The sequence below is a fragment of the Myxocyprinus asiaticus genome, chromosome 15 (assembly GCF_019703515.2).
Source record: "Myxocyprinus asiaticus isolate MX2 ecotype Aquarium Trade chromosome 15, UBuf_Myxa_2, whole genome shotgun sequence".
Classification (NCBI taxonomy): Eukaryota; Metazoa; Chordata; class Actinopteri; order Cypriniformes; family Catostomidae; genus Myxocyprinus; species Myxocyprinus asiaticus.
The window spans coordinates 36941918-36964948 of record NC_059358.1 but is presented as its reverse complement, the minus strand read 5'-3'; the positions used below and the strand labels follow the sequence as shown (position 1 = coordinate 36964948).

At 37.1% G+C, this 23031-nt stretch overlaps 1 protein-coding gene across 3 annotated transcripts in view; it reads right to left on the bottom strand.

Moving 5' to 3' along the window:
* Positions 1–23031, bottom strand: part of LOC127452959 (F-actin-uncapping protein LRRC16A-like) — a 175574-nt gene that overhangs the window by 86550 nt on the left and 65993 nt on the right. For all 3 annotated transcript variants that reach the window (XM_051718871.1, XM_051718873.1, XM_051718872.1), the window contains exons 4-9: positions 13653–13712; positions 13012–13133; positions 11032–11129; positions 10373–10443; positions 9916–9989; positions 6305–6380 (exon numbers count right to left, since the gene is read on the bottom strand). In XM_051718871.1, coding sequence (XP_051574831.1) covers positions 6305–6380; positions 9916–9989; positions 10373–10443; positions 11032–11129; positions 13012–13133; positions 13653–13712 — 501 coding nt within the window. The remainder of the gene's footprint in view (positions 1–6304; positions 6381–9915; positions 9990–10372; positions 10444–11031; positions 11130–13011; positions 13134–13652; positions 13713–23031) is intronic.

Genomic DNA, 23031 nt, shown 5'->3' with positions numbered 1-23031 from the left:
AAAACGGGGGGGGGGGGTAATCATGGAAACCTTGTGATTTGCATCCCTTCTTGCAAGGAACACGCTGTGTATGTTGGAAATACCTTCATGACCTGATATCATGAGTGGTTAATCCCTTAAAAGAATAGTTCACCCAAAAATGAAAATTCTGTCCTCATTTACTTATTCTTTGATGTTGTTCTAAACTCGTATGAATTTAGGAGAAATTTTTAAATAGAGTGCAATAATCTGGCTCCGGAAGTAAAGATTCCATTTATTTTCTCCATAGGCAAAGTGATTTTTAACAATAACTTATAAATCTTTAAATACAGACCCTCTGTTAATTCAAGAGGTTGTTAAAGGAAAATTCTGGGTTCAATACAAGTGAAGCTCAATCGATAGCATTTGTAGCATAATGTTTATTACCACAAACATTTTTTTCCGAAGTATCCCTCCTTTTCTTTGAAAAAGCAAAAACCGAGGTTACAGTGAGGCACTTACTATGGAAGTGAATGGAGCCAATTTTTGAAGCATTTATGGGCAGAAATGTGAAGCTTTAAGCTGTAATTTTATAAAAGCACTTACATTAATTCTTCTCTTAAAACTTGTGGATTATTTGAGCTGTAAATAGTTATTACAGTCATTTCAGGGTTCTGGGTTTATGGCATAACATCATAATGGCAACAAAATTGTAAATATGGATATAATTTTACACAGAAAAGGTTATTAAGTGATATTATCATACTAAAATCATGTTAACATGCATATTGTTTACTTCATGTTGCAATACATTTGACTTCCATTGTAAGTGCCTCACTGTAACACAGAGTTTTGACAAAAGAAAAATATTTTTTTTTGTGGTATTCAATATTATACCAAAAATATTCTCAATTGAGCTTAACTTGTTTTGAACCCGGAATATTCCTTTAAAGTCATCAGTCTGTGTTTAATAGCAGAATTCCTGGTGAAGAACCACAATATCCATAAAAGGGAAAGATCAATCAATCAGGGAACCACAGCCACTGACAATGATGAAAGAATTTGTAATTTTGGGCTCACCCAATTAGAATTTGGAGTCAGAATTCTCCATTTTATAATGGCCAAGCCATTTGTTCTGAATAATGACTTCTGCAATTAATGCAAAACTATATTTTCATACATGTTAATAACGTGTGCTGCACTAAAGTTTACGTAAACTGCACTAAACGTTAAAAAAGTAGTTTTTTTGTTAAATGAAATTTAATGCAGTACTTTACAAATGCAATGTTGCTTAGTACGCTCAAACATAAGAGACATTTATTTATCAAGAAATAAATCACTTCTTGATCCTTACATGATCTCTGCTATAACATGTGCTAAAGGTGCCCAGTGACTGATGGATCAAAATAACATCTCGTCTGTATTGGCACGCACATCTGCCCTTTTACTCTCTCTCTGTCTCACACACCCGCAGCCACTGAAAATTCAAACTGACAGCCCTACTTGTAACTCTAAATAGCTCATCATTCACTCACAGAGAAGAGTAATGCAGCAGTGGCATTTTCACCCTGTAAACACTGATCACTAATAAGCCACTCAGGGATATTTGAGACACACTCATGATCAGCATACTAAGAGATCCGAGTCATCAGCCACTCTGAGAGATGGTAAATTATTACTGCACCTTAAACTCTTACAAATTTGACAGTTTGTACTCTCTCTATGGATGTGCACAAGGTATCCGCGGTTACATATGATGTTTTTAATGTATTTTTCTTTAGTTATTTTAAATAAACTTCGTCCAGACTTCAACCTGAATTACCCACATGAGCACGTTCATGTGATCAAGAGCATGTGCATAACCCCTGTGCCATAATATATAGTAGCTCTGACAACCAGTGTTTGGTAAATTACTCAAAAAAGTAATCTATTGTATCATTGATTACTTCTCTAAAATTGTCAGATTTCAAAACTCAGATTACACTACTAAATTAATCACATAGCTAATGATTTTACTTTTTAGTTACTTTTCACATAATGGCTTTTGTTTTTCCGCTCAACAAATGCAACATAGTGTCTGCATTTCCTCCTCTTCCAATGTCACACGCAAACCATGAACTGCTCTGAATGCAATTCATGTTTTACATGTATTTCACATAATTATATTGTTTTAGAAATATGAGCAACCCAAGTAATGTTCTTAAAAGCAATTAACCTCCTTGAAAGATAGTAACTGTAATCTGATTACAATAATTTAAAATGCAATGTGTTAAACTACTTTTTGACAAAAAGTAATAAGATTGCAGTAACTAATTACTTTGCAATCACATTACACCCAACACTGCTGACAACATAATACTAAGGGGGTATTTACACTTGGTCAGTTCATGCGTTTTTACTGATCGGATTTCTTTCCGATTGAAAAAGCTGATTCCATTTATACATGGCCACATAACTGTGTCTCCGCCAAACAGATACAAATCTGGTCTTCAATTCCCACGCTATATGCAAATAAAACAGAGTTCACTTCCATGATTATGCTAATGCCAGGCAGCAAATTTAAAAGTTGTGATTTATTAATTGATACCAAGTGACTTTGGCCAGTGCATATGTGGTCTAGAGGGGGTTTGAGTGATCATATTTATATCAGTCTCGAATCGGCATTTCCGCTTGGTCTTTTCATGATAGCTGTGCAATCAGTAAAAACACACCAGTAAAAACTCATTGGTAAAAGGTGACCAAATGTAAATAAGTACCCCATAAGAGTGGACAATGCCACATTTGTTTTTTGTTTTGTTATTGAAGTCAAGATTACATTAATCAGCAATTAATACACTTGCAAAATTAATAAATTCCAGCTAATTGACTGTTGGGTAAGGAAATAAAAAGTGTTGGCTCAACCAAAGAAGCATCAACAAACCATGAGTTTCTACCAGCTACTGCAGGTTTAAGGCATGTGGAATCTCTAATACAGTGGACAATCTCATTCTAGAGAGCACTATATTGGACAAAATCTTGTATTTGCCCCAACAAACAATATTTTAAATGGGTATATCTGCTAATGGTTATTTTTGTCAACTTTTAGCAGAACAAGATGGCCTCAAAGCTAACAGCCATGGACTAAAAGCCACACAACTTTTGATTTTGAAATCAAACCAAAACACATTTTGATTCAATGGGGTCTGCACATGGTTCTGAAGAGTACTCAGCTGAGAATTATGGGAAATTGACATTATACAAACTTCATAGCAGATGTTCAGATGTCTGTGTCTGAGAAAAAAGACAACCCCTGTCTTTGCTTGTGTTGACTGGTGTGGTCTCTGCTGAGTTTACTCAATTGTGAACTCTTTCCCTCAAGCAAAACATTGATCTTGGCTCATTTAAGGGGACTTAATTCACGTGTTTATCTTGCTTATCTTCCAAGTATGTGTTTGAACAAAAGAAAAAAAACTCAAATGATTCAATGCAATTGATATTTCCCATTATTCAGTAAATGAATCTGTTTTAGGACTTTAGCTTCTACCCAGTTCAAGACAACATGAGTAGGAGAAAAACAGAAGAGCCAAGAGACCAAACTCAATTTGAACTGGATTAAAATTTAAAACTCTTAGAGCTCTGACCCAGTTCTGATGTCTAAAATCCCCTCTGGCACAGCCTTTAGGAAAAAGAAATCAAACAGAGTTTACTGCTGAGGTAATGGTATGAATTATTCCTCAAAAAATGTCTGCCAGCCAAGAGCCAAGGCTGATACAAGTCTGCTTGCTGTAAATAATTCTTATTTTGTATTTTCGATCAAACAGAATCAATGACGGATGCTGAGGACGGCATGTTGAGGCTAGTATGAGACACAGCGTGTGTTTGTCAGAGAGGAGACGGGCTTTGAGAGGCTCCTTCTTGGTTATGAGATTCTTGGCGTGGGCGAGCGATGTGGAATGTCAAAGTACGGCCCACAGAAAGGCGGCCACCAGCTGAGCTGCTACTGTGAAAGCGGCTGAGAAGAGGGCTATACAGCAGGAGGGCAAAGAGCAAGACTGCTGCACCCCGAGGCAGTGCTTATCAACTGGTTTTGCTTCTAGACTCAGATGTTACATTGGACATCAAATGGTGACCAAAAGAACCAATTGTTTATTGTACAAAATTAAACAAAAATTAAAAAAACATGACATTGGCCGAAATATTGGAAACTTTACCATTTTGTAAGTCCATAAACAGCAGCATAATTGCATTTATAGTTTGAGTGTTTGGTTTCTAAATGTCTCGTGCATTTTGATGGTTTCATGCTCTCAGCAACCATTCATTCAAAGCACAAAACTTTTCCCCTCAGGATCATGAAAATTGTAGTTCTTCACCAGGAATTCAGATTTTTAACATGGTTTTTAAACAAAGAAGTTGAAATAGCATGGACTGATGGCTTCAACAGAAGCATATACCATTGAATAACAGCCTCGGAGCTCACGGTAGCTCTCTCTTGAAAGGTTTTATTAGTTATCGTTAATTATCAATTCACCTATGGAAACAATGAATAGGATTTTTACTTCTGGAACAGGCTGTTGTGTTCTATAGTATAGTAGCTCTATTGAGTATTGCGATGTTCCTCCCACAACGTCTGCACTGAAATCAATTGAGAGTCGAGTCTCTTGTGCACTTGTATGAGGATCGCTATTTGTATGGTGCACAGAGTTGCTGCCTTTGAAAAATGTTCCAAATCAGTCACTTATAAGGTTTCAAGAACTTTAGTATGCCGTCTTAGAAGGCAGCTGCCTATGTAGGCAGTAGAGACTGAGGTAGCTAAACTAGATTTTAGAACAGAACTCAAGTGTGAAAATTCAACGAAGGACTTTTTTTAGGCTGCAGGTAAATTTTTCTTTGTTCGGACCAATAATAACTTATGGACTACTCAAATATAAGCTTTAAGGTCATGTGACTGGATGGAACTGGCACTCAAGCTATTGATATTTCAAATGAAAGACCACAACGGATTCTGATTTCATTCAGGTACGCAAACATTTCTAAGAGATTTAACAAAAAATGTAAACACTCTGTTTAAAAACTTCTATTGTTTTTTTTTGTGTGTGAAATTTTACATCTACGAGTTTCACCACAAAAGACTGATTCATTATTCAGCCTCGTTGCATAAAGCAAACATTCATTTAGGAGCTCTCTTTCTCCATCTCTCTTGTTCTTTCCATCTCTTTTCCTCTTCTCTGTCTCTCTTGTCCTTTCCATCTCTATTCCTCTTCTCCATCTCTCTTGTCCTTTCCATCTCTATTCCTCTTCTCCATCTCTCTTCTCCTTTCCATCTCTATTCCTCTTCTCCTTTCCATCTCTATTCCTCTTCTCCTTTCCATCTCTATTCCTCTTCTCCATCTCTCGTCCTTTCCATCTCTATTTCTCTTCTCCTTTCCATCTCTATTCCTCTTCTCCATCTCTCTTGTTCTTTCCATCTCTATTCCCCTTCTCCAACTCTCTTGTTCTTTACATCTCTATTCCTCTTCTGTCTCTCTCACCACCTTTTGGCTTTCCTCCTTGTAAAATCTATTAACTGCAGTTTTTATTCTCATTCATTCTCTTCACTCTCTCTCTTTTATTCAGTACACTTTCCCTCTTTAGGATGCATGCTGTATCAAGCATCTCTCTCCACTTCGGAAGCTCTCGCTCTTGTTCACAGTTGTATTTCTGAATGGCTCTTACAGGGGTTGCTGTGAATGATGATGGCTCTTTTCACGGCGATTCATCCGCTACACAAATCAATGCGTCCAAACCCCAGTGACAGATCTTTATGTACACAAACCCTGTATAGTCTGGTATTTTAACACATTCATGCTAGGAAAAACCCTTTGGGAGTTTAAAATGTGTGCTTAATCTCTTCTCCCCAGATATTTTGCTTTCTCTGAACAATCCATAACCCTTTCTGTACAGCGGGTTGTGTTTTGGCTAAAGGTCATTAACCATTGCTATGGAGACCGTGCCTACAGACAAAAGAAACCCAGCTTTGCTCTTGTACCCACTTACTGACAAAATTCTTCAATACATCATACATGCCTAACCTTAGTAAAAACAGTGTATGTGAAGGAACATACCGCACCGAATCAGTTTTTTCTTATGTAAATATTGTAAATGTACTACTGTAATGTGATGCATTCTGATGTTGTCTGGTGTTGTACAGATTATCGTATTGTAATGGAGATCATTGTTCCACAGCCTGATGGACCGTTTGATTACAGAGACATTGAATAGACATGTCTGGGAGGGTGATTAGACGTTTCTAGGATCTTTGGATGGTCTTTTGTCATTATCTGACAGCACATGTGTCATATCTGTCAGCTGTGTAGAGAGCTTAACTCACCAGTTTATAATCCTTGGTGGAGAGCTTGGTGAACCACTGGTTATATTCCAGCACTGCGATTATCGCCACCAAATCCCTGCGTGCACACGCACACGCACACACACACACACACACACACACACACACACACACACACACACACACACTGTTCATTAAGACATGTCCTCCTCAGATAAAATAACTCAAGGTTTGAGTTTAAGATCTTGTATAAAGATTATGTGATTAAAATTTTGACATAATCCTAATCCAAATTTGCATAATAATACTGTGCAATAAGGATGTTAAAAAAATCAGATCCTTGGTGTTTCAATACACCAAATTAAATATTGTGTTTTTAGCACTGCTGTAATGCTGTGTGGACCAATTTGTTTGTAAACAAATTGTTACATTTCATCATCAGGGCAAACTGTTATTCTCTTTTTTTAAAAGAGAACAAATTCACTGTGCAAACCTTGAAAACGCAGGGTTTTTTTTCTTTCTTAAACTGGGGAGCGGGGACACACAGGGGGCTGCAATGGGGTGCTTAAGGGTCCGGGGAAAATTTGAGAGAGAAAAAATTCATTAAAAAGATTTTGAGAATGATGTATTAATGTTAGGGCTGAGAATCGATAAAACATATTTTAAACTAATTAATCATACAGTTTTCTGTGATTAATCCCATTTAATTGCTATTAAATTTATGGTGCATGATGCATTACAACAAACATTAAATAAATGATCAAATATATTTACTTTATCCTTTGTACGCAAGAAATTGGTTAGTCATTATTTATTTAAATTATTTAAATATGTACGTTAAAAAGTTTTTTTGTTTTTTTGTGTGGATAGAATTAATTACACAATTTTTTACGGGTATTAATCTTTGCTACAAGTAGATCATGTTGTAATTAAAATTTGGGCAAAATCTTCTGCCATTTTCCAGTGGACATTCTTTTTAATAATAGGATCAAATGGGCAGATTCAATTCATATCAAACTTTACTGGCAAGACAAACTAAAGTGAAAATTGCCAATGTATCATTAGACACTATACATACAGATAGAAATATATTGATTGCTGAAGTTTAATTTGCTTTAGTTTAAAATCTGCTGAACAGCCAGGTCCTTCTTAGTCTCTAACGTGCACACGCTGCGTCTCACTCAGGCGATTTCCCTTTTGACTCTGGTTCAGATGAAAGTGAGTGAAGTCTTGCACACCTGGCTCACCGCTTGCGGGTGGAGTCTTCATTCTCCGTACATTAAATCCGCTCCTATGTTTATTATGCCAGGTTCATGGGACATGCGTTGCTCGTAATGAACACCGTGCAAGAATGTACATTGTACAAAAGTGCCTGCTTTGTTCCTGGCAGAGAGCAGGTATCCTAAACCCGGCACCACCCTAATCGGAGCCTGTAAGGCTGAGTAGCCTGCCAGGAACAACTTGGGACACCTTTCTCCTATAACGGATAATTTAATTATAATAATAATTAATTAATTACAATTAATTATAATTTATAATTTTATTCATTTATCACACATTATACATTTGCACATATACAGTGAAATTCTTTTTTTCACATATCCCAGGGTCAGAGTGCAGGGTCAGCCATGATATGGCGCCCCTGGAGCAGATTGGGTCAAGAGCCTTGCTCAAGGGCCCAACAGTGGCATCTTGGCAGTACTGGGGCCTGAACCCCCGACCTTCTGATCAGTAACCCAGAGCCTTAACCGCTGAGCCACTGTTTTTTTTATATATATATATATTTTTTGTCGACTGGTTTTGCTTTGTGGTGACCCACCATAGAAAAAAATCTAACCTGTATTTAATGTATCCTGAGTCGCATTTTCTTTTTTCTTGCATTGTTTTGTTCATGGTTTTCAAGTATTAGAGCATGCATCAAATGACATTATTTTTGTTGTTGACGTCAACAACAAAAGCGACAGGAAGTTTTCTCTCCTGCCTTTTAAAAATTGAAGAGCATATTTATTTATATGAGCCCATTACTATCCCGTTTGTTTCCTAATTTCAAACATAATTCAAACAGAACATACTATTACACAGGAGGAAAGGCTCCTCATTAATATGGTAAGGTCAAAGTCATGAAACAATTTTGTAAAGGTGATGATGTGTAATGAAAAATAAATCCTCCTTTTACAGACCCCAATTTCCAAAAATTTGTGACAGTGTGGAAAATGCTAATAAAAAAAAATAAAATAAAAAAAAAACAATAAAAAAAAAAAAAAAAAGAGTGATTTGTAAATTGTTCACCCTGTGCCATATTGAAATCACTACAACAACAATTATTTGATGTTTTACCAAATTTAACTGATTTTTTTTTTAAATATACACTATTTTCAAATTAGATGATTGCAACACGCTCCACAAAAGTTAAGACAGTCGAGTGTTTACCACAGTGTATCATCACCATTTCTTCTAATAACACTTATTAAGCATGTGGACACTGAAGACATGTTTGTTAAGTTTCACAAGTGGAATTTCCCCCCATTCATCCATTATGCAGGTCTTCAACTGCACAACTGTATGGGGCCTTTGCTGCTATATTGTGCGCTTCATAATGTGCCACACATTCTCAATTGGAGATGGTAAGGACCTCAGGCAGGCCAATCTAGCACCTGCACTCACTGCTTACACAGCCATGCACTTGTAATCTGGGCAGTTTGTGGTTTGGCATTCTCCTGCTGTAAATCCACTTCTGAATGTGCGTGATCACTGATTAAAAAATTTAATATGTCTGTAATGATTATCATGACATGGGCTTGTGAATACTTCATAAACTTTTGTCAGTCAACACCATTCGCCACTGCATCCACAGATGCAAGTTAAGACTTTACTATGTAAAGCAGAAGCCCTACATCAACACTGTCCAGAAGTGCTGCCGACTTCTCTGGACTTCTCTGGTCGACGAGTCCACATTTCAAATAGTTTTTGGAAAAAACAGCTGTTGTGTTTAAAGTGGCCAAAGAGGAAAAGGACCATCCAAGCTGTTATCAGCGTCAGGTCCAAAAGCCAGTGTCTGTCATGGTATGGGGGTGTCAGTGCCAATGGCATGGGTAACTTGCACATCTGTGAGGGCACTATTAATGAAGAAACATATGTAAAAATTTTGGAGCAACATAGACAGTATACTGCCATCCAGATGCCATCTTTTCCAGGGACGTCTATGCATTTTCCAGCAGGACAACGCCAAGCCACATACTGCCCAGATCTCCAGTGCCCAAATGCTTAATAAGTGTTATTAGAAGAAATGGTGATGTTACACAGTGGTAAACACTCGACTGTCCCAATGTTTGTGGAGCATGTTGCAATCATCTGATTTGAAAAGTGTGTATATTTAATAAATACATAAATAAATAAATAAACGTAACAAGGTAAATCATCAAATAATGGGCTGTTGTAGTGCTTTCAATAGAGTACAGGGTGAATAGCATTTAGAAAGCACTCCTTTTTTTTGTATTAGCATTTTCCATACTGTCCCAACTTCTTCGGAATTGGGGTTGTATATATAAAAAGTCTAAGCCATGAAATGAAGAGAAGTTGTAACTTTTACTTTATACTTGTCTTTAGTGTATTCTGTATGTGAGACTGTAACAACGTAAATATATATGCTTCACCTGTTCTCTAGATGACTGAAGTCCTGCAAGTTCAGTTCTCTTGTGTCCTGTGTCAGATAAATCGTGTCCACATCCTGATTGGTCAGAATTAAGAATTTTAATTTGTTAATGTGGTACTGAAGTTACGAAGTCTAAGAAAAAATGGCTAAAATCAAATCAAGACCATTGAAATCTAACTCAGAGCACAAATATTTTTTATTTGTGATTCTTATAAGATTTAGTATATTTTGTTCAATTAAAATATCTTCATGATTATACAAGTTTGTTTATTGACACAGTTCATTTACAGTATTTGGCATATACTGTGTGCTTATCCAGATAATTTATAAGTAATTCTGAAAGCAGAAAGGTGTTACTCTGCACAAAGTGGCCTCCTGAGGTATTCAAGTTGACCAGAGGGAATCCTGAGTCAAATACAGTAAAGAGCAGATCAATAAGTGTAAGTGTGTGTACTGACCCACTGAACCTCTTCTTTGTAGGGAAGGCCTAACCAATCACACACACACCTGTACTGCTGCGAGAAACCCCCTGGAACAAGCAAGAATCATGAAAGTCATGTCAATATCAGTCATAAGCAGAAACACAAACAGATGTACACTATATGACCAGAAGTATGTGGACACTACCTTCTAATGAACAAGTTTTGCTATATAAGCTACACCTTTACTAACAGGTGTACAAATTCACCAATATGGTCATGCAGACTTCCTAGCCAAATATTTTTAGTAGAATGGGGCATACCATAGAACTCAGCAACTTTTAAAGTGGGACTGTCGAGGGACACCACTACTAAAATGGTTTACAGATTCTGGCTTGCACAAAGCCTAAACTCTATTGAACACCTTTGGGATGAACACTGAATTAAAGCCAGGTGCAATCAGTGTCTTACTTCACTAATGCTCTGGTATGTGAATGGGAGCCAATCACCACATCCATGTTCCATGCTTTCCACTTTCTTGTAGTGTAAAACTGACCCAGAAGAATTGAAGCTAGAAGGGAGAACCAACTCCCTATTAATGGCAATGGTATTGAAATTAAATGTTCAACAAGCACATATGGGAGTGGTGTATACTTTTGGCCATATAGTGTACATAACAGTGCATGATGGTGATTTACCACAGGGCCCCGGCTCAGATCCACTCTGATTCTCCCAAAGGGTCTGTAGAGAGCTGATTCTATCAGGAGGATCCATGGACAACCTCTTCATCACCTTCCTACCAGACACAGTGATAAAGAAAGCACTGAATAGGACACTATATCATATCAGAAGCACATTCATAATGCATTTGCTCATTAATTCTTGAATTAACACATTATTCCATGGTTAATAAACCATCCCATGTTCCTAAATAGGGTGTGGGTGGATATGACCACAATCGTCTTTAACGGTATGAGAAATGTTATATCTTGATAATGGTATATATATCGCAATTTAGCTATTTTTGCTAGACATTCAACCAAAAAATATATTATGAATTTCAGAACCAACTAGCAAAGCCAGAGAATTGGAATATTAGGCCTACTATGAGAGGTGGTACTTATTTGAATTTTTTGTTTTTCAACAAACCAAATCATACAAATGAAAAGTCACCTGGAAGTGTTAATTCGCAAGTGCAAAAAACAGCTGCTTCACATTGTATAACCCTTGAGAAACGTTGTTGTGCGTGCAACATTTTGTCAAAACTAAATCACTCCCAGTTATAATCAATGATGCTGTAAACGGTGGAGGCACCAAGTGGTACATTTTGCAGATTAGCTTGTTTCAAATGATGCAAAACACATGCCAATATACCACGGTATAAACAATATAGCAGAATCTCTACCAGTAGACACATATCTACTGTTGCATGGCATATACTGTACTTTATCCTTCCCAGCCCTATTCCTAGAGATATTCCTCTCAACCGATTTTGCTCATAACGATAACTAAGGTGGTGGAAAAGGCAGATAACCTTTTCGACTTATTAAATGTTAAAAAAATAAATAATTCTTCATCAGCGATAACTTGTTAATTTTCATCTGTCTTTTTTAAAACATTCCACTATAAAAATAATGATTAGTTCATAAATAGTGATGGTGACAGAGTCTTGGCTTGGTTGCAATTCTCTATATGTAAACATTCACCAAATTAAGCTTTTTGTAGCCTATATATTTCCCAGATGAAGGGTTTTGGCCACAGAGGAATGAAAAAAATATAAAATAAAATAAAAACTATCTGCAACAATAGTTCCAAAAAGCAACTATCGGCACAGGCAAACTCTAATGTCAAGTGACAGAACATGTCCCACATGGAAACTGCTCACTTTATGTTCACATTTTCCATGCTAACTTTTGTGGGAAAATCAGTGGAACTGATTTCAAACATAGTAAAATGGGTTAAACTGAGATACAGTCTTATTGGTAGCTGAAAATATTATCAAACTAGCTAAAATATTGAAATCAAGAACTTTGCAAATGATGATTCTGTGGAAAATCGGAAATTTGTGCAGTTCTATGTGGGCGCAGATCCCATGCAGGCCTGTAACCCAATCACATGAGAGAATCAAACGCAGTTACTGACTCCAGCATTTGCTCATTTATAGGGCTGGGTAAAATAATGATTTTCCAATTAATCACAATCTTCATTTGAACGATTCGATATTGATTCTCAAAATACCAAGAGCGATCTTTTAATCTATGCTTGTTTCTATCCCTAAAGTGTTAATTAATAATATTATTTTTTACTACATAGTTAATTATACAACAATACTTAATAATAACCTGTTATAATACTAATCCAGGACATGAGCATGGGACCCTCCACTTTTAAGTGTGTGAATCACACCCCTAAACTAACTAAACACTTAACTTTTTGTGAGATTTTTACTTTTTATTCATTCATTTAACATGACAATTTTTTCACAATGCATGTTATGGACAGAAGTGCTCAGGCGACACTGTGATACTGTAATATTTCCAAATGCATCGACATTTATTGAAATCAAAACTGATCTGAATCAAGAGCTTGTGAATCAGAATCTAATAGAATTCAGAAATCAGTGCCAATATCCAGCCCTATTAATTTATTCTTCTTTCTGGTGTTATTTGTACACTCACAGAGGTGGCAGGCCAGGGCAGATCCTCTGTAAACAGCTGCCTATGTGAGCCACCACCTCATTCACCTCCTCTGTAGATGCCATCTTCAGAGAAATCTGACCCCGCTCATATTCCACTGCAAACTGATACACATAGAAACAATGCAACACTGAAATTATAATCATTTGCAGGCATGTATACTGTAAGAAAACCAAAGTAACTGTCATTAAAACAACTTAAATCTCTTCTGTTGTGGCTGAAAGGGACAAATATTATGAATAAATGATATTACAAATTTCAAAAGGTTTCCAGATGGTCAAGTCTTTTTCAATCAGTGACTGTCAATATTAGATTTTAGTCCATGTGTGTTAACTTTGAGGCCATCTTCTGTTTATGCTAGTGTAAGTTGAGAAAATACACTTTAAGCAGATTTACGAATTTAACACAGTTAAAAACCATTGCATGGGGTTTTTTTGGATTGCAAGAGCTCATGTGCTAGCTTTAATGATTTTTTTTTATTATTATTTTTATGATTGCATCATTAATTTGTTGGCCCTAGGCAAGTGTTCTGCCAGTATGTTTTGTCATTTTTGGGCAGAACCGCTGATATCACAACACGTTTGTCAATCTGCCTGACAGTTCCAAAAACTGTGATTTATTACCTGTGTGGGTTTGTTACATGTGATGCCTTGAATCTCCAGATAATTGAAAGTCTGCTCCACCTACAACAGAGGAACACTATGAATAAATCATGACCTCAGACATCACATTTATTCATTATTGAGTTCTGCCAGTTGGAGCCCAAAATGAGAGCCTAAAACAGTGACGTTTTGGCAAAAACAGAGGGAAAAATATAACTCAGTTCTAATGTCAGCATACAAGCAGCACAGGATTGTTTTTCGATAAACACATAAAAAGACCTGTTTTCAAAAGTTAAAAGGAAAGTCCAAAACTGAACTGGCTAACTGCACAAGGTTGCATAAAAATCTTTTTCATTAATGTTTAACTTGAGTGACATTTGTATGGTTAATAATCTCACACACAGACAAATAAATAGAAAAATACAACACACCCACTCATGCAAACCACACACACACACACATTTGCAAACACAAACACACTCCACACAGGTTTTGGAAGGTTGTGAGTGTGTGTGAGTTTCCTGTAATAGTACACACTAGAGTTTCTCCGATACTAATATTTTGGCTCCAGTACAATACCAGCCCTGGTACCTCGGTGTAAATTCTAGAGACTGTTGTGCGTGAAAATCCCAGGAGATCAGCAGTTACAAAAATACTCAAACCAGCCCGTCTGGCATCAACAATCATCCATGCGATTATCTAATCAGCCAATCATGTGGCAGCAGTGCAGTGCATAAAATCATGCATATACGGGTCAGGAGCTTCAGTTAATGTTCACATCAACCATCAGAATGGGGAAAAATTTTGATCTCAGTTATTTGGACCGTGGCATGATTGTTGGTGCCAAACGGGCTGGTTTGAGTATTTCTGTAACTGCTGATCTCCTGTGATTTTCACACAAAACAGTCTCTAGAATTTACTCCGAATGGTGCCAAAAACAAAAAACATCCAGTGATTGGCAGTTCTGTGGATGGAAATGCCTTGTTGATGAGAGAGGTCAACAGAGAATGGCCAGACTGGTTTGAACTGACAAAGTCTACAGTAACTCTCTGTACAATTGTGGTGAGAAGAATATAATCTCAGAATGCTATTCTGAGATGCGGGTTGGCGCTGTTTTGGCGGCACGAAGGGGACCTACACAATAGGGTGGTGGTTTTAATGTTGTGGCTGATCGGTGTAAGTGTTAATAGCCGTTTATACTCTAAACACACTGCATGAAAATTAAGCACCACTCGGTGTGTGTTGCGTTTGTGTGAGTGGGAGTGTGTGCGCATGTGTGTGTGGGAATTGAATTGAACTGAATTGAACTTTATTGTCCATTTTCAAGGAAATGTATCTTTATCCACAAACCGGCAAGAATAACACACAAAGACAAGCACACAAGAAAAGTTAAACATACAGACATACATACCATGTACCTTTCACAAACTATTACAATAAAATCAAGTACATCAGTATTGATAAGTGGGTAACCATTGCACATCATCAAAAAGGGAGAAAAAAAAAAAAGTATTACAATACACAATTCATTTATTTAATAAAATAACTGATGATGGAATAAAAAATCTCTTAAAAATATGTTTTGTTGTTCTAGGCACTCTATAACATCTTCCTGATGGCAGTTTTTCAAATTCATTAAAAAGAGGGTGTGATGGGTCATTTACTATCAATATTGCTTTCCTTCTAGTGCATGTTGTATAGATTTTATGTATCTGTCTCTGATGTCTTCCAATGATTTTTCTTGCCATATTTACTATTCTGTTTAATTTACTCCTATTTCTGGTCCCTAAATTTCCATACCAGCATGTAATGTTGTAACACAGAATACTCTCCACAAGACTTGTATACACCATTTGAAGAATGTCTTTACTCACACTAAAGCTGTTTAATTTCCTGATAAGGTACAATCTTTGCATTGCTCTCTTATAAATGTAATCTGTATTTTTTGAAAATTTAAAGTATTATCTATGATCATACTGAGATATTTAAATTCTTCAACCATTTGAAAAACCTGGTCATTAATTATTACAGACGGACATAAAGACTTCAATTCCCCTTGTCTGTGAATAATGAGTTCTTTTGTCTTACTGTCATTTATCAACAGAGCACTTTCTTGACACCATTGCAATAAAGTACTAATTTTGTTCTTATATAAGCATTCCAGTCTATCATTATCATCGTCTCTCTCTGCATTAACCCAACCAGTGCCATGTCGTCTGCATATTTAAACAGACAAAGATTGTCATCATGGATCTGCATTTCATTAATGTAAACAGAATATAGAACGGGATAAAACACATTCTTGAGGCACACCGACATTTACTTTGATTGTGTCAGACAAAGTAACTCTAACGAAGACTCTCTGAGTTCTGTCTGATAAGAAATCTTTGATCCACAATAAAAGGTTGCCATTTATACCAAATGTAAGAAGCCATTGTAGTAAAGTATCAATCCTAATAGAGTTAAAAGCAGAACTAAAATCAATAAATAGAATCCGAGCACAGGCTTTAGGAAGCTGAAGGTGTTTAGTGATCATGTTCAATAATGTCAGTGTGGCATCCTCTGTAACCCTTTGATCTCTATAGCCAAACTGAAAATTGTCTAACTGTCCATGAAGGGGTGAAAGATGTTTGAGTATCACCCTCTCCATACACTTGCTTAAAATACTGGTGAGGGCAACTGGCATAAAATCATTTGGAATTGAGGGCCTGGTCTTCTTTGGGACTGGTATAATTGTAGATAACTTCCGTGAGTGTGGCACCACACTGTCATCAAGTAAATATTGGAATAATTTTGTTAAAACAGCTTTCAACTGATTCATACAGCCTTTTAGGACTCTTCCCCTTAGGCCATCAGAGACTGGAGCCTTACTTGGTCTAATCTTTGCAAGAGTGGTGACTACCTCACTCTTGTAATAGGCTTCCAGTCTTTTACCAAACTGCATGCATTGTCCATAGACACACTGTGATAACCTGCATCAAACCTACTATAAAACTTGTTCAATTCATTTGCCAGAGTGATGTTATCCCCAGGAAGGCTTTGCAATTTATCTTTTTCTCACTAAAACACCTTTTCATTTCTTTTGTAGCCCATACCTTATTGTTTGGGTATATCTTGATAGTTTTAGTGCATATAACATTGCTCTCTCAAAAGTTAATATATGTCATGATTGTCTCTGTAAGTTCATTTGCGTCGGCACAATAGTCAAAGAAGATATCCCAGTCTGTATGGTCAAAACAATCTCTCAATCTCTCATTACTAGCATCTGACCACTGTTGAATTTCTTTGACAGCAGGTTTCTCTTGCTTAATCTTTGCTTTGTGTAACATGATCTGACTCACCCAACAGTAGTCTGCACCTTGCTTTGTAGGCATTGGGCACATTGCCAAAGCACTGGTTGAGAGTCCGATTGTGTCGAGTAGGACAGTCTACAATTGTTGAAGAGTTGGCTTAACATATTACAAGAGCTGAAGTCTCCCAGGACAAATAAGGGCTGGTCCATAGAGTGTGAAAATGTGTTGTTGAAGCTCTCACATATCCTGCACGCTGCTTCCTCGTACTTCGGCCCCAGTACATATATCAAAATGACTGTAATCTGACCAAATTCTCTTGGCAAATAAAATGGTCTGAAAGAGACAGAGAGTAGTTCATAGTCAGGTGTACATACCCTCTCATGAATGTGCATCTGTGCCACCAAGTTGTTGTCAATGAACATGCACAATCCCCCTCCGATTGATTTTTGAGATTTATGTTTATCTCTGTCTGCTCGAATCCAGGAAGAGTATCTTCGATCACTTCTTTAAGCCGTGTCTCAGTGAAGCAAATCAAATTACTTCTTTTAAAATCATTGCAAAATTTTACTCTTCCAAATAGTTCGTCCATCTTGTTATTGAGAGATCGTACATTGGAAAGTGTTATTAAATGGCAGGGGATATCTGGAGCCGCGTCTTTGGAGTCTTGCTCGAACGCCACCTCTCCGTCCTCGTTTCTTTGAGGTTTTTGTAGTTTTCTCGAATGTCCATGCAATTTCAGGGCAACTGAGCTGTGAAAGTTCAAGTTCCAGTTTGCCCACATGGCTTTGAAGTGACAACAGGTGCTCTCGTGTAAATTAGCTTGCCATGCTGTTCCCCGGAAAAGCCCAGATGCACGTGAAGAAAAGATAAAATACAAAGTACTATCCAAAACCCTGTAAAATCCATAGTCCAAGGCACAGAGTCATTTAATCAAATCAAATCCCTTTATTGTCACTCAACCATATACACAAGTGCAACAGTGGCTGAAAGTCTTGGGTGCGGTTCCAACAACATAGCAGTATGATAATTACAATAAACATTGGATTTACACATAACACAGTTTACACATCTTGTTACACAAGACAATATACACCTAATAATATACAGTATACCCAAAATAAGAAGACTGTATACAATAAAAATAATATACAATATACAGTATAAACAAAATAAGAAGACAGTATACAATAAAAACACACTGTACACCCCCCATGTAATCAGTGGAAATAAATATGAAGTGTTGTGTTGACATCTGTTGTCAGTGCGTTATAAAGAGAAGTATAAAATGTGAGTCCAGTGTGAGATTAATAAAGTGCAGTGCTGATATATGTATCAAGAGTGATCAAGAGTTCAAAAGTCTGATTGCTTGGGGGAAGAAGCTGTCATGAAGTCGGCTGGTGCGAGTCCTGATGCTGCGATACCGCCTGCCTGATGGTAGCAGTGAGAGCAGCCCATGGCTCGGGTGGCTGGAGTCTCTGATGATCCTCCGAGCTTTTTTCACACACCGCCTGGTATAGATCATTCACGCCAGACATAAGTAGACATAAAACAAAACATAAAACAACAAGAGCGAACTTTAATGACGAGACAATCCACCGGTGTGAAGCGCAGGGTCAGCAGCTAAGGCCGCACCCTGACAGAGCAGAGCGGCACCTCTTGTTCATTCTGTAGCATGCAGCGCATGTGACTGTATAAGATTTACTTAAATTAAATCCTTCTGCTGTTTAAAGATCACACTTTGCCATGTCCAGAGGTTTATTTTATTTTCAAATTGTCATTGATTTTATCTCAAATTTGTCACTTCTCATATAATTTTGCTAATGACAGCATACTGTAATATGGTACCGAAATTAGCAACAAGATGATATCGTACCGGTTGAATTTTTTTGGTATTGTGGTACTTCGTACAACCCTACCACATCAACTGCCCGATTGGCTCCCTAGAGCCACGCTTCACCAGATCCACCATCAGTATTAAGGTCTCCATCTTCACAATACACAATCATACACACAGAAAACTACATGCAGATGCTCAAGGGCTGGACGCTGACATGAAAAAGATTGACAGCCTATTCTGCAGACACAACTGCTAAATACACACACACAAACACCTGCTGTGAGAGCTAAACATATTTTCAGTGGCTGTACTACACATAGGCTGAACACAATACTATTGAATATTTAGATTTGTTTTTCTAACATTCTTTTCATTTTCTACTTGCTCTTCAATATTTCTTCAAACACTAACATTCCACTAACAAATGGTATCACCATGGCTGTACCATCGTAGTTTCATGGTACTCCTTGAAGTACCTTGGAGTACAATGTAAATAGAGCACAACAATCTGGTTCTGGAAGTAAAAATCATTTATTGAGCTTTTTTTAAAAAAAAAAAGTGTGTGGAAAAAGATCTGCAGTGCCCACCCACTTTCAAGACGCAATGCGAATGATGCAATTGAGTCTCCCTACACCCTCAGATGACTAATTCTTACACGTTCACTTCATTTTGACCTTGCTTGATTCCAAATATTTGTGGCTATACAGTTGAACCTAATACACTTTGGTTGAAGTCATTCAAACTCATTTTTTTTAACCACTCCACAGACTTCATATTAGCAAACTATAGTTTTGTCAAGTCATTTAGGACATCTACTTTATGCATGGCACAAGTAATTGTTCCAACAACTGTTTACAGACAGATTAATTCACTTTTAATTGACCATATTACAATTCCAGTGGGTCAGAAGTTTACATACACTAAGTTAACTGTGCCTTTAAGCAGCTTGGAATATTCCAGAAAAAGTTTTCAAGTCTTTAGGCAATTAGCCAATTAGCTTCTGATAGGAGGTGTACCAGGGGATGCATTTTAAGGCCTACCTTCAAACTCAGTGCCTCTTTGCTTGACATCATGGGAAAATCAAAAGAAATCAGCCAAGACCTCAGAAAAATAAAAATGTGGACCACAAATCTGGTTCATCCTTGGGAGCAATTTCCAAATGCCTGAAGGTACCACGTTCATCTGTACAAACAATAGTACGCAAGTATAAACACGATGGGACCACGCAGCCACCATACCGCTCAGGAAGGAGAAGCATTCTGTCACCTAGAGATGAACATAGTTTGGTGGGAAAAGTCCAAATCAATCCCAGAACAAAAGCAAAGGACCTTGTGAAGATGCTGGAGGAAACAGGTAGACAAGTATCTATATCCACAGTAAAACGAGTCCTATATCAACATAACCTGAAAGGTTGCTCAGCAAGGAAGAAGCCACTGCTCTAAACCACCATAAAAAAGACAGACTACAGTTTGCAAGTTCACATGGGGACAAAGATCTTTAACTTTAACAAAAATGTAACTGTTTGGCCATAATGACCATCGTTATGTTTGGAGGAAAAAGGGTGAGGTTTGCAAGCCGAAGAACACCATCCCAACTGTGAAGCATGGGGGTGGCTTTGCTGCAGGAGGGACTAGTGCACTTCACAAAACAGATGGCATCATGAGGAAGGAAAATTATGTGGATATATTGAAGGAACATCTCAAGACGTCAGCCAGGAAGTTAAAGCTCGATCGCAAATGGGTCTTCCAAAAGGACAATGACCCCAAGCAAACCTCCAAAGTTGTGGCAAAATGGCTTAAGGAAAACAAAGTCAAGGTATTGCAGTGTCCGTCACAAAGCCCTGACCTCAATCCAATATAAAAATTGTGGGCAGAATTGAAAAAGTGTGTGCGAGGCCTACAAACCTGACTCAGTTACACCAGTTCGGTCTGGAGGAATGGGCCAAAATTCCAGCAACTTATTGTGAGAAGCTTGTGGAAGGCTACCCAAAACATTTGACCCAATTTAAACAATTTAAAGGCAATGTTACCAAATACTAACAAAGTGTATGTAAACTTCTGACCCACTGGGAATGTAATGAAAGAAATACAAGCTGAAATAAATAATTCTTTCTAATATTATTCTGACATTTCACATTCTTAAAATACAGTAGTGATCCTAACTGACCTAAGACAGGGAATGTTTTCTATGATTAAATGACAGGAATTGTGAAAAACTGAGTTTAAATATATTTGGCAAAGTGTATGTAAACATCTGACTTCAACTGTATGTTTCCATACATAGCAAATGACATGCAGTGACATTAGGTGAATTGTCGTGTGAGCCATGATTATTCAGTATAGCCTCAGAAATGGTGCTTAAAGGGTTAGTTCACACAAAAATAAAAATTCTCTCATCATTTATTCACACCATCCCAGATGTGTATGACTTTCTTTCATCAACTCATATTAAGATTTGTAGAAGAATTTCTCAGCTGTTTTGGTCCATACAATGCAAGAGAATGGGTGCCAAAATTTTGAAGCACCAAAAACCACGTAAGTCAGCATAAAAGTAATATATAAGACTCCAGTGGTTAAATTAATGTCTTCAGAAGTGATATGATAGATGTGGGTGAGAAAGAGTTCACTTTCACATTCTTCTTCTTGTGTTTTTGGTGATTCACATTATTCAGGCATATCGCCCCCTACTAGACAGAGAGAAGAATTTCAAGCAAAAAATGACTGAAATATTGATCTGTTTCTCACCAGCACCTATCATATCATTCACTTCTGAAGATATGTATCAAAACACTGGAGTCGTTTGGATTACCTTTATGCTGCAGTTATGTGCTTTTTGGATTGTACAAGTTTTTTGGCACCCATTCACTTGCACTGTATGGACCTACAGAGCTGAAAATTTCTTCTAAAATCATAATTTCTGTGCTGCTGAAGAAGAAAGTCGTGCACATCTGGGATGGAATGAGGGTGAGTAAATGATGAGAGAATTTCCAGTTTTGGGTGAACTATCCCTTTAAGCAAAAGTTTCTCTTCCGTGCTTGTCTACTCTTTAGCCTCCATTTGTATGTTGCAAAATTATGAATATGATAATAATAATAATAATAATACGTATGTTATTGTGTTATATTACAAAATAACACATACAATATAACATTAACAATATATAAAAATTGTTAATACTGTCTATGTACACAAACACATATGTATATATGTACATTATATGTTTGAAAAATCAAAGTGGCTTGTTATAAATCAAAAAGGCTGATAAAATTGGGCTTTCATGAGCCACTGTGTCTGTTGGGCAAAAAAGCTTATTTCATACCCTGTCTGGAATAAACAAGGCTGAAAAAGTGGGCAAGCACTGTTGCGCTCTATACCATGCTACACAAATGTATTGATCATTCATTACCATGGTATATATATCAAACTACCATGACATTACCTATTGATACCATTCGTGCACCATGCTATCGAAAAATTGTTTTTGTAAGTATTTCACTGTGTGTATTTGTCTGTGACTTCCTTCCGGAGGTTTGACATTATAACCTTAGTTTCTGCTAAAATACCATAGTTAACACATTCATATTTATTACTACTTTAAAAGCATAATAAAATAAAACTTGATCTCTTTCAAACAGTGTAAGAATCTTTCAGATTATTTCAGTTTGATTCATTTTGATGAAAGTGATGGCCAAGACAAAGTTACGCCAGTTTTATGAGTTTTATCTGTAGTAACATTAGTATTTCAACAGAAAGTATGATTACCATGGTAAAGTTATTAAGGGCTAAACAGAAAAAGCTGTTTTTCCCCAATTGCTGCATGTACTGTGTGGCAGACAGAAAAAGGGAGTTCAAAGCTTCAGTACACACCAGTTCAGCAGTTCAAACACACGGTCAGTTTAAAACAGAGGAAAGTCATGCATGTACACACACACACAAACACACTTCAGGAATATCAACCTTCAGTGAAGTGGAAAGAACTCCCCCTTGAGAGAGAGAGAACGTCATGGCTCTGAGCACATACTGCCCTTCACACCATTCCATAGACAGAAAACACAAACACACCCATACAGTCACTTCCCTCTGGGTGACACCATATCAGCATGAGATCTGATTAGGAAAAGAAGGGAAATTAGCTGTAAATAATTAAACAGAACACGCACACACATACACACACACACACACACACACACACACACACACACAGGTGAGAGCCGTAACTGTGGGAACTGAGGAACAGATTATGTACAATCACATTACTTCTCTTCTCATTT